The following is a 12450-nucleotide window of genomic DNA, read 5'->3' as shown; positions in this document are numbered from 1 at the left end:
TTTAGAGACAAGGTCGTGCTGATAACGTGTTGTGAATGAAGAGGGGAACTTGTGTGTATTATTAGGTCGACCAACTGGTCTTTATATACATATGGTAATGACGGTCTAAGTACTGGATCGACATGAGATCGTACTTATCCTTAACTAGATAATGACTAGCAATACGTAAGATAAACACCAACTATAATGTAGATAAACACAAAGAGTAGATATGCGCCAGTATGATCCTGCGGATGGGCTTGGCCCGTCTTGCTACACGGGCTGATAAATGGGTCGATCACTAAATGGTTTATAACAAAAACAACAATATCAAGGCAATATCAAATTTCATTACAAGAATTTGATTCGAAAATAGTGTAGGGCTAAAAATATTGTTTCTAAAGACTCTGGTTTCTCTAACTAAACAATGAATCGGTTTGTGAAGGACGAAGGAGGCATTCGATTCAGATTAATACATGAATTTAATCTAGCGTTACCGGCGAAGCAAATGTGGAGATTGATCCAATTCCCAGACTCTCCTTGTGAGAGGCCTTTGAAGAAGGTATCATAGCTTAAGCTCACCATTGCGAGCACCCGAGAAATTTTGGGTTAGCTATAGTTTTTCCTTTCGAGAAATTTCGTTCCTACCTAGTTGGTTCTAAGATGATTGTCCACACTTACATGGATTCTCTTTCTACAAGAGTTCGATATCAAAATTAAAGATAAGGCGGGAGTAGAAAAAGGAGTTGCCGATCATCTCTCACGTATAAGAGTTGACGACGATGCCCCTATTGATGCTTCCTCCTAACGGAAAATGTCTACAATCTCGACTTAAAATTTGTGGGCAACATGCACGAAGTTTGCAATACAACATCGTTCGACACCCTATCAAATGAAGTGACGATCAATGCTGATAAAAGCGTCGGTCGACTACCTTATCTTACGAAACCGACTTCTACCGGTGATAGAAGTTCAAGTGTAGGAATGTGTACCGTGGAAGCAGCCCAATTAGACAGGCCATGGTATGCAGACGATATCACTCAAATTACTTTAAGGAGCGATCTTACTCTCTCAAATAAGATGTTCAGTTGTAGTACTTAGGGATCGAATCTACAAGGAGGAAGGGCACACAATAGATCCCAATCAGTGGGGATTAAGCTAGGTGAATTATATTAAAGCAGTAAATAAGCAGGGAGATCAAGGTAGTTGTTCAGTTGATTGATTGAGGTTATAAACAATAATGAGAAAGCGTTAAATATAAGATTTCAGGTAATCAGGATTATAGTGATATAGAATACTTAGGTTGTCAATCCTAGAACTCGAATTCTTATGAGAAAGTATTCCAGTTCCTGCTGTGAATCAATCTAATTGACTAAGTCCGACATCTTAGCTATCGCTTGTTGATATGGATCGAATGTCGATCGATGCTATTGCGTTAGCGTCGATTGATGTTGCCTTAGGCAAGTGTTAGCGAGTTGATCAATAGATTCACTAGTCTTAACTAAAGCGCTTCTCAGCAAATCCGGGGAAAAGTTTGGATATGATCATCCAATGGGTGGCTTGACGATTCCTTGTCCTGAAGATACCTTCATCAATGTGACTTCCCAGCTTCAATGAAGATGTTCCAAAAGAAGAAAAAACTGTCTATTAGTTAGCCCAAGTTAGATATAGAATTATTCAATGTAAATATGTTAAATGTTTTTCTCATTCTTTGTTAAAAAAGAGTTACAAGGGGTTGCAAAGGTCAAATGTCTATGCCATATTTCTAAGAACACAAACCAATATAAAATTCTTGTTTTATGACAAACTAAGGGGGGTGTCCGCGCTTCGCGCGGAATATTGTTTTATTGTTGTTAAAAGTATGATTTTTTTGGATAATGTAATTATGTGATCACTTTTATCTGTTAAGAACGTTATTTGGTGTTTTTGTTGTGTTATGTAGTAGTAATAGTGATATGTTAATATATTTTCTCTTTGTTTTTTCAATAATGTGTTTTATCTGTATAGTATTTGTTAATAGTGAAGTGAACCTCTAATGTAAAAATATATTGAATTTCAATAACTTTGCATTTACGCATTTGTTGATTCTAAGATTAACGGTTTCAGCGTCAAAATTGTCTTTTATTTTTTTTTTCATATTTTTGAACATTATAACTTTCAAGATGTTTTTGCCTTTTCCCATATTTTGACATTGAGCCTTCAACATCTATGTATTTTGTTTACCTTTCTGGTATGCGGTGTTTCTCATCATCACTGAAAAAGACTCACCTCCTGCTCTTGTTCTTTATCACCTTCTTCACCTTGAGATTTCTGGTATTTGTTGTAGATCGGGTTTAGGAGTTCCCAGTTGTGCGGTTGTTTCTCGTGTCGTTTTAAGCTGCTCTATTCAATATTGGATGTTCATCTTCTTCCTTATATTTCAGCTGATTGTTAGGAACTGCATCTCTTTGGGTTGGGTCAGAGTTTAGTCGTCTTTGAAGTTGTTTTCCTCGTAGTTGGCTTACCATCGATACTCCCTTCTCGTCGTGATTTTCAAGATATGGGTTTTGGTGATCTGACTTCTATAGCTCGAAAACGACTCCACGATTTGATGATTTCGTTTTGTCTACCCTTCCATCTATGTTCCCTCATCTCGTTGCAGCTTTCATCACTACTTGCGTCTCTGTGACTCTCTCTTACGCCATTTTTGCCACTCTAGGTTTGGATAGTGTTCTCCACCGAGTATGTTCTGTAGATTTGAAAGATTGTTTCTGGTCTCAAGTCTGGGCTCATGTTTCTCGGGGGTTGGCTTCCGTTCTCCCTTACTCATGTTGTTCTCTTTGTCCCTTGCTTCCCTTAGTATAAGTGTGCGATATTAGTCTCTTGGAGCTTTTGTCCCTTCTATCCAAAGCTTTGTGGTTTTTCACCGGTATAGGCGTATTGTTTATGGTTGTTTAGTTTGTGAGGTGCTTCTTACCTCTTAGCTAGTGGTTGTGCTTATCGTTCGTTATTTATGTCTCTTTCTGATTTGTGGTGATTTTGGCATTCTGTTGATTATTCCTTCTTTAACCCGTTTTCTTTGTTCTTTGCATTGGTCAGATCACGCTCATTTGTGTTTGAAGGATTGCTTTATATCAATATTATCTTTCTACATTTTACTGACTTTTGATTGTTTTGATCAAAACACTTTATGATAAAGTGGGGTAAGTTAGTTTTCGTTCTTGATCGCCTTTGAGCTCTGGACCTTTATTGAGTTAGTGTTACTTTGGCATTTTTTTATTTGTGATTATAGAGATTTTTTGTTTAGATTATGTATTCTGCTTTAGTTTGGTTAATATTTAGATAAATATATAGTTGTAAATGAAATAATAGAAAATAGTAAAAAATAATAAAAATAGCAAAAGTTTATGTTATTTTTAGTTGTGAATAAATTAAATATTTAAAATACAATTATATTTTTTTATTCATTTTTTTATTCGTTTTGCAATTTTTTGAACAATAAAATAGATTAAAATAGATTATCAAACTTCAAATGGTGATGATTAGTGTGAGAAAGATTAGATAGTGTATAATTAGAAAATAGTGAACCAAATTGCAGTAATTTAAAAGAAGAAAAATCTAAAATGTAAAAAGACAAAAGAAGATGATATATGTCAACAAACTCCCATTCACGGGTGTCAGAGAAAAGTCTAGATAGATAGATTGTAATTTAGGATCAAGACAAATGTTTTATTGGGCTCTGTCGAGTACCTGCCACACCATGTGTAACATTTGGTGAACCATTCCTATTTGTCGGAGTACTAGCAAGGCATAATGACACAGTTCCTTAGATAGAAAATGCTATGCATTGGACCATTCCTGGACCGGGTCTAGACCTCATATCGTATGGGCTGAGTATGGGCCTAATCTTAATTAGTTTTAATAAACAAAAGTAAGGGGGATTTGATAGATTATGAGAGTAAGATTTGACAGATAACAGAAAAAAAAAAGGTTGAAACTTTAAAAGGGGATATTTAAGCTTCTCATCTTCCTTACCCTTCGCGGAGATCGGAGAAAATGGCTGCCAATTTCTGGGAATCGTCTCAATAGTAACATTCTGTTGCCTTTTCACTCCCTATGATAACTACTACTTCTTCTTCTCGTATTCAACTTTAAGTTTGATTTTTTTGTGTGTTTGTTTTGGGTTTGTACGAGCAGCAAACAGCTTTTGGACCAAGAAGAAGTGGATGTAGTTCAACCTCTCGACAAAGAACGTGGAATTTCAGTCGAGGATTTCAAGCTCATCAAGTTCCATATGTCTAATCGTACGTACCTCTGGAGCTTACCACAAATCCTAAAGTTTGATACTTTAGATTAGGATCTATCAAATGGAAGTGTTTTTTTTGTTTGCTGTTGAGTTGTTGATGTCCTCTTTGTGTTTTCTTCCTTTTCAGATATAATGAAGTTGGCTCAGCACATTAAAGTGAGGCAAAGGTTGGTTCTTTTTCATTTCTGATAGCCAATTTGCTAATCAGACATTGGACTCTGTTGCCTTTATTACATCACTTTCTGTTTGGTCTGTATCACCTAGACTACTATTTGAATCCTTGCCTTTTTTTGTCTACTTGTGCAGGGTTGTGGCTACCGCTATAACATACATGAGACGGGTTTATACCAAGTATGCTATGTAGTATTCTCTGTCATATTACCAAAGTGCATCTTGTGTTTGTGAGGAATGAGATTGAGTTAATACAAAATTATGTCTTATGTTTGCATCTACTGCAATTAAAAAAACCTTATTATGCATAGCAAGCAGTTTTCAGTTCTAGCCTCTAATATCTTCCTTTTGATGTTATTATTGTCTCAGGAAGAGCATGGTAGAGTTTGAGCCCCGTCTTGTTGCTATTGCATGCTTGTACCTGGCTTCTAAAGCTGAAGAGAGCATAGTCCAGGCCAGGAATCTTGTTTTTTACAGCAAAAGATTGTGTAATATCTTCTAACTGTGTTTTGATTTTTTTACCGTGCTATAAAATTATATTTGAGATGCCCTTCAATGTGCATATTTTTTATACGTATCAACAATAGCTCTTTATATCTTTGCAGATCCGGATGAGTACAAGTATGAACTAAAAGATATATTAGGAATGGAGATGAGGGTCTTAGAAGCACTGGACTATTATCTGGTTGTGTTTCACCCTTACCGGTCATTATCTGAGTATGTGCCTACCTCTCTTTACTGCCTTTCAGAAGCAAATGTAATAATGAATACGTTTTCTCTTATTTTCTGTGAAGCGTAAGTGATAATACATATAAAAACTGACAGTCTTCTTCCCATTCTGATTTTCTCAGTTTTTTTGCAAGATGCTGCATTGAACGATGTCAATATGAACCAGTTTACATGGTAAAGTCATCCTGTATTGAGAATTCATTTCCTAGTTACAACACTACGATCTAAGATCTCTGACCTGTGTGTAGATATCATCTAAAACCGAGATGTCTTTTTTTTTCGTGTTGTTTCAGGGGAATTGTCAACGATACTTATAAGATGGACCTGATTCTTGTACACCCTCCTTATCGCATAGCGCTAGCGTGCATATACATAGCAAGTGTCCAGAGAGAGAAAGACATCACTGCATGGCTTCAAGATCTTAACGAGGACATGAACTTGGTCAGTTCATACTTCTAAAAGACCTTACAAACCAATGTTCTGACTTTTGCATTTATTCAAGTTATTAATGTCCAGCTAAGAGCTCGTTACCGTTGACTTTGGAACCTTTGCTGGATTAGTAGTGTTAAACATGTGGGCAATTGGTTTCAGGTGAAGAACATTGCCATGGAGATTCTGGACTTCTACGAGAACTACAGAACCATCACGGATGAAAAAGTGAGTTCTGCGTTCAGCAAACTGGCTTTGAAGCCGTGACAGCTGGGGAATAGCCTCCATCTCTTCAATTTATCTGATGCTCTCTTTATACAGAAAAAACAGATTAAAGACTTCCTCAGTTGCCCATGTTAGTTTTGTGGCGGACATGTAACATTGTTGAATCTTACCAAACATAATTCTTTAAGTGATAACTTCCATCTACTGAAACGTCTTTCTACATTATTGCATACACACCAAGTTGAGAAAACATAACACATGAAGCCATGTTCAGTGAGGAACATGTAATGTAATAATTGATTACATGATTTCCATCTTAAAGTGGAAGTGGTGGTCTCGCACTCTCTGGCTAAGTTGATTTAGAGGAGAAAAAGAACATATCATTTACTTCTCCCCAACAAAGTAGACAGTAATCGAGGTCTGCACACCACATTGGGTATGCAGCTAATAAGAAGTTAGGGTTTACATTAGCATGACACCATTCACATATCCGTAGCAACACACACACGGAACCCTCTGCGATACAGTGCATAACCATATGCCACACATACCTTTGTCCTTACGACACATCTTAAACAAATGTTCAACAACATTCAACTTCTCTATGGATCTACTCTACTTACATCTTCCTCAATTCATTTTCCCACTCAGGCAGAGCTTTATCGGTGTGAGTACTATAGCCGTGTAAGGAACGTTATATACTTTGGGAGCCATTAAGTGCTGTGTCCGCCTCCTTTATGTGCCCATCATCGATGCTGCTAATAGAGCAAAAACTGCTGCAAAGTGGGAAGTTTCTTCTCATGGTTTGTGGCGTGGGAACATCAGAAAATACAAGTCACAGCTAAAATGGAACAACATACGGAAGAGCTAAAATGTCGGCAGATTCTATTCTGAAAGCTTGGTTCCAGACCTGCAAGGATTCACCAGAATCAGGAGAATATTTTCTTGCCTTTTTTAACTTGACACCCAACTGACCATATAGCCATTCTTCGTCATTATCAACCTCCAGAAACAGCTCTCTTTTCGGTACACTCAGTATCTGATCCAGAAGCTTTAGGTCCGGATGAGGCGGCTTTGCGGATGCTTCACCATTTTCTTTGACTTTGGCTTTCATTGCTGCAGCCACATGACTCTGTGAGCAGACTTTTTCTTTTTCTCCAGAGACAACAAAGCCGTTAACCTTAGCTTCCTTGACTTCTGGCTTGCAGGCCGTTCCTTGCACCTCAGAAGCAGGACTTCGGTGTGAACCTAACGTTCTTCCATTTTCCACAGATGACACAGATGCTGAGTGTCTCTGTAACTTATTTGGTTTGGTTCCATTCTCTGCACAAGAATTAAAGACTAGTGTCAAACGAATAGTATCCTCGGAAGAAAATAAAATGTCAATGTTAAATGAACGGGATATTGCATCATTAGTCCAAATAACAACCACACTACTCAGAAAAGAAAAAAAAAATTAAATAATATTTTGAAGGTAAGAAAACATACCACGATTGTTTAAAACTATAATATGGCAACTAAACACATATATCCTTCCTCATTCACCAGACAGGGAATTGGATCAGGTAATATAACTCACCATACAAGAGTCCATTTGTGTCAAGATCCATCCGCTTGCCAAGACTTCCCTCGGCAATAAGGTTCTTGACGCTCGCCTGAGAAAGGTCAGGCGGTCTGCCATTCCTTATATCCAGAGAGTCCTTTCCCCTCTCCTTTAATTTGGGCCCTTCTATCAGTTTTGACTTATCCTGATGACTTTTATTTATTGACTCTGTTTTCTTCTTTAAACCTGCTTCATCCCTTGGTTTATCACTCATGGCCGCACTTTCCTTGAGGTGACTCGTCTCAGGTGATTTCGTATGCCTCGCCTTGTCTCTGTTCTCCATTGGTTTACCCACTGCAAAGTTCTTCTGAGTACTGATGCTCTGATCGTCATTTTCGCCATAGTTTGTTTCTTGAACTGGGCAGAAACTGCTGCTCAAAAATGCTTTTCCTGGTGTTCCTTTTTGGTTAGTAATCCTTTGTGCATTCTGACTTCCTGTGGCTTCTTCGTCATATCTGATCCTTCTTCCCAGTTCCTGTACATACTTTGACTCTCCATTACTATTATTCTGCACGGTATTTGTTACAAGTTTCTCTCTGTTCCCTGTGTTTGGCAGCACTTCAGTTTTCTTCTCCTCCGAAGGTTTGCATTTTTCTTTATCCTTCTCCTTGTCTTTACGATCTTTATGTTTCTCTCTTTTCTTCTTTCTTTCCTTATCTTTGTCTTTGCTTCTATCTTTAACCTCTCTTTTTTCTTTGTCCTTATCCTTCTTGTGATTTTTTTCCTTATACTTCTCCTGCAATCCCATATGAAAAACATACACATATAAGGGGGGATCACAAGATTTCATATAAACTTATGAAGCAACTGCAGATAGTTCCACATAAAACAGACTGTACATGGCAGAAGTGTCAACATAGCATACAAATGCATTTCAGCAGTTTTTTTTTTCATTTTAGAAATAAAAATTAATTTTTGCCATTCAAGGTTGATATCCTCTAGTAGGTAACTAGTATGCTGATTAGTCTGCTGTAAGCTACTACTAGTTAGTTCACCCTCCTCACTAAATCTTTCTGAATATGATTTACTACAGCGTCTTTAGAAAGCTAACTACATCAACTCGAACGAATACTCAGAGCTTGACCAACTAGTAATGACCTTAACAAAGAGAGAGACTAACTCTACAGAGTCTATAAACCCCCTACTCAAAGGGTTTCCCAAGTATGTTAATATGTCCTAGGAAAGAACACAGACGATACAAAGAGTTCCATGTACCCATTAGACTCCAGTCTCATCATGCTATGCTTGAGGAGTTTACTCCAAAACATTGTTTCTAAGTTTTAAAAACACCAGACGGACCGTTATTCAATCAAAGTAGAGTAAGTTCCAAGGGTCAACATATGGAAACCTTTAAGAGAGGGTCAGTTTCTGTAATCTTCTTGTCATATCCAGGTGGAGGAAATGGGAAGCAGCGAGACATGGCACTTGTCCGTGCGAACTCTACTTTCACCACACTCCAACTTACGCCAGCACTTGACCAGATCAGAACCTATGATCCAGTACACCATTCCAGCACGGAATTACACTTTTTCTGACCCACAATAAACCAATTCCAAAGTCCCACAAGCTCTATATCCCTTATAACTTAGCCAAGCTAAACACCTCAGAGCCCTGATACTTGGGTCAACTTGGGTAGAATAACCGCCGCCCAAAGGTTGGTCTTTTAAGATTTGATTATAGCCTGCCTGCCACCAGAAGTTGAGATCAGAAACACTTTCACAAACATCCATAACTCATGGTAACAAGGTTTTAAAAGTTAAGAAGACTCTCTATGAGCATCTCAAAAGCACCTTATATTGTTATTATTAGCTTTAATTGACCAAAATTAGCAACTTCCCGGCAAGACCCAACTAGTGGTTCTCTCTAGCTCAGATTGAATTCTATCAATCCCTCAAGCTTCAAGTGCTGAGACCTTCTACAAGTATATATGATCCGATTCCACGGGAGATCCAATCAAAACCTGAAAAAAAAAATCAACTGAGAGCACAAAATGTCAAATCAAACATTTCAGTTTAAGAAACAGAAGACAACTTCGGTTTAATGGGGAAAAAAAATCAAAAATCAATCCAGAAAAATAAATCTCTCTTTCTAATCTACAAGTGTTGTAGATACCTTCTGTTTCTGTATATATATATATATATATAGATACTGTAATGTTCTTCTCTATTTAAAAACTACGGGCGTAATTTTGATGGGTTGGCTTTTAGATGGGAAGAAGAAACCTCTCTCTCTCTTTTTTTTTTCTCTCTCTTCTTTCTCTCAAAATCACAGCCAAGGAATGAGAAAAGTTTGGACCGAGAATGGCAAAAGTGAATTTATAAATGGAGAAAATGAAGAACGACACGTGTCACTCTTATACATAACTTGTGGACATTCGCTTAGACTAAAAGGCCTTTTTCTTTGGGCTTAGCCCGAGTCATTGACTATGTTGTATGTTGAGTTGTGTGTCACATGCCGAATAATTGAGATGCGGTTCTAATACTAGTGGTAGATTCATAGTAGTGCTCATAAATCTCAAGTTTTCAATTGTTTTATCAAGTCAAAAGAGTGTGTGTACCCGTGTTCGAAAACGCGGCCGCCTAGGCGTGACTCGGAGCTTGGCCGCGGGGAGGAAGTGCAAATCGGTGACTAAAATCGGTTGGCCGTAGAAGTCTGCGTTGTCCGCGTAAAATGGGAAACGCGGCCGCGTAGTTTAACTCGGTCATGAACTCGACATTAAAAATTTTGATTATTAATGATTGACAATTGCCCACTAAATCCAAAAATGGATGCTGAACCCATAAAAAAACTTAGTTTAATATTTGTTTGGCCCAAAACTAACTCACGTTCATATACATTTGGGGATTTTCTTTTTTTTTGTTTATCCCATGAATTGAAATTCTTTTTTGTGGTGCTTGAATCAGATGTGTACAAGAGGAAAAACGTATGTTCTTTTGTAATATTTATAAAAGCATGTATTAAAACTTTTATTATAATTTTTGTTATCTAAACATATTAAAAATATATTAAATTATGTTAAAAACTAGGCCCCGCGTACACCCCGATTTTCTTGCAACTTGCTAGGCCCGGACCAAGCGCCCGACTCACGCCTAGCGTAGTTCCCAACAGGGGTGTGTACATATAAACTATACTTTCCAGGGTTATTGAAGTTTAGGATATGTGCAGGTAACACATGATAGGACGGACATATAACAGCTACAAAAGAAACCAAACTGTCACTCTATATTAAAACACTATACATATAATCACGCAAACTATAGACAAAAAACAAATACTTTTCATAGCCCTGTAGAAACCTTGCGTCACTCTCTCACTCTATATATGGAGTGTGCACCCAAAAAAAGATACCAAACTGGTTCATTTCAGACACTGCTATTCTCTTCTGCATTCTCATTCTCCTTGAGCTTAAACGCGCCGTCTACATACTCCTCTGTGTCCCATAGAAACGAACCAAACGCAACAGCCTCAAGAAGCAGCCTCTTCAAGCTCGAAAACGATGTCACAATCACGCTCTCTTCCTCCTTTCCCTCGGGACCGAAAAGAGCTAGGCTCTGCTTCTCTATCAAGTTCTTGGCCTCACGTGACCTCGGCTTTGCGCATCTCTGCAGTATCTTCGGATCAAACCCGGAGATGTAATGTCTCAGCTGCTTGGTGATGCCTTCCGACAGCGAGCATTCGAGTTGGTGCCTGAGGGAAGCCGATTTCAAAAAGTAACCGTACAAGATCGAAGCTGTGTACACTCTACTGAGATGATGCTTATCGATCTCGGTCGTCTCCAGATCATCAGTCAAAGTTGAATCAACTCTTAAGCTGATGACTGCGTTGCTGTGTTCTTTGATGAGTTCAAGAACGTCGCGACTATGGATTGATTCGAGCTCCCAGTCTTTCGAAGGCCAGACCTCGAGCTTTCCGTTGTAGATGCAAGTGGAGAGCTTCGGAACAAGAGGCACTCTGATCTCTGAGAATTTGTACAAGATCAACATGTACATTATGTCTTCTATCGCGGTCTGGCAATTACTCTCCTTGAGCTGAGCTATCCTTCTGGAAAAACCATAGAAACAAAGGTCCAAAAATAGATTAGCCATAATATGAACTGAAACATAGAAAAGACAGAAGCTTTAAAGTAGATTAAGCCATAATATGAACTGAAACAAAGAAAAGACCGAAGCTTTAAGTAGATTAAACCATAAATATGAACTAAAACATAGAAAAGACAGAAGCTTTAAGTAGATTAAGCCATAATATGAACTGAAACATAGAAAAGACAGAAGCTTTAAAGTAGATTAAGCCATAATATGAACTGAAACAAAGAAAAGACAGAAGCTTTAAAGTAGATTAAGCCATAATATGAACTGAAACATAGAAAAGACAGAAGCTTTATGCAGATTGATGTGTGTGTGTGTTCATGGTTGAATAATAAGATTGAGGTGGAAGGTTAAAGAAGAAGAAGAACCTGTGGAGAGAAGCTTCATCGGAACCAGAACTGAGGAACATGCGAGATAAAGCTGCTTCCTTGTCTTCAGCGAGCTGCTTGAGCAAATCAGCGACGGCGAAGTGAAAAAGCGGCCGCTTTTTCATCAAGACGCAGCTTAGAAACTTCCCCTGAGCCGAGCGGGGTACGAGAGGCGCGTCGATGCTCGCTCCCGCTCCCGCAGCTGCAACAACCACCATCGAATCGTACCGGACCTTACGCCTCCACGGAAGAAGAGCGCAAACGCCGCCGCTTATTCGCCGGGCGGAATCGCGGCGCGAAGGGAGAAACGAGAGGGATCCCTGGTGGGAGAGAGAGCTGTCCATGATAAAAAAAAAAACAGAGAAGGCAAAGCAGAAGGAGATTGAGGAGTCAGTGGGAGGAGGAGCAGAGAAATTGGATAAGGTAAAGGGAATAAGAGTATTTATTTTGTGTTTTGTAATAAAGAAAAAAAAAAAAAAAGCTTTGATTCGATCCTGGCTTCGATATTGCCTTTTATTGTGTGGTTATTGCTGCCTCTCTGCAAGTTGATTGACTAGTAAAGCGATGTTGATTGTG

The 12450-nt window shown here is 38.4% G+C and overlaps 3 protein-coding genes and 1 long non-coding RNA gene across 8 annotated transcripts; 2 read left to right on the top strand and 2 right to left on the bottom strand.

Moving 5' to 3' along the window:
• Window positions 1-3936: 3936 nt before the first annotated feature.
• Window positions 3937-6647, top strand: LOC106306379 (cyclin-C1-1). Its single transcript, XM_013742977.1, has 9 exons — window positions 3937-4046; window positions 4156-4262; window positions 4392-4431; window positions 4571-4615; window positions 4805-4923; window positions 5041-5153; window positions 5289-5338; window positions 5458-5605; window positions 5756-6647. The coding sequence occupies exons 1-9, from the start codon at window positions 4015-4017 to the stop codon at window positions 5858-5860; spliced, it is 759 nt and encodes a 252-aa protein (XP_013598431.1). The 5' UTR covers window positions 3937-4014; the 3' UTR covers window positions 5861-6647.
• Window positions 6097-9691, bottom strand: LOC106306377 (TRAF3-interacting protein 1). 5 transcript variants are annotated; one of them, XM_013742973.1, is made up of 5 exons: window positions 9534-9691; window positions 9212-9398; window positions 8770-9106; window positions 7398-8157; window positions 6097-7141 (listed from the first exon to the last, which is right to left on the bottom strand). In XM_013742973.1, the coding sequence occupies exons 3-5, from the start codon at window positions 8839-8841 to the stop codon at window positions 6660-6662; spliced, it is 1314 nt and encodes a 437-aa protein (XP_013598427.1). In that variant the 5' UTR covers window positions 8842-9106; window positions 9212-9398; window positions 9534-9691; the 3' UTR covers window positions 6097-6659. The 5 variants fall into 5 exon arrangements, with proteins under 5 accessions (XP_013598427.1, XP_013598428.1, XP_013598430.1 ...); XM_013742974.1 differs by having other exon boundaries at window positions 9212-9381; XM_013742976.1 differs by having other exon boundaries at window positions 8770-9102; window positions 9212-9381.
• Window positions 9692-9923: 232 nt separating this feature from the next.
• LOC106307000 lies at window positions 9924-10758 on the top strand. Its single transcript, XR_001263244.1, has 2 exons — window positions 9924-9970; window positions 10530-10758. It is a non-coding gene; the product is annotated as an uncharacterized LOC106307000 (long non-coding RNA).
• LOC106306999 lies at window positions 10550-12354 on the bottom strand. Its single transcript, XM_013743823.1, has 2 exons — window positions 11875-12354; window positions 10550-11462 (listed from the first exon to the last, which is right to left on the bottom strand). The coding sequence occupies exons 1-2, from the start codon at window positions 12216-12218 to the stop codon at window positions 10784-10786; spliced, it is 1023 nt and encodes a 340-aa protein (XP_013599277.1). The 5' UTR covers window positions 12219-12354; the 3' UTR covers window positions 10550-10783.
• Window positions 12355-12450: the final 96 nt, after the last annotated feature.

Source organism: Brassica oleracea, chromosome C7, assembly GCF_000695525.1.
Source record: "Brassica oleracea var. oleracea cultivar TO1000 chromosome C7, BOL, whole genome shotgun sequence".
Classification (NCBI taxonomy): domain Eukaryota; kingdom Viridiplantae; phylum Streptophyta; class Magnoliopsida; order Brassicales; family Brassicaceae; genus Brassica; species Brassica oleracea.
This window is presented reverse-complemented; position numbering and strand designations above follow the sequence as displayed.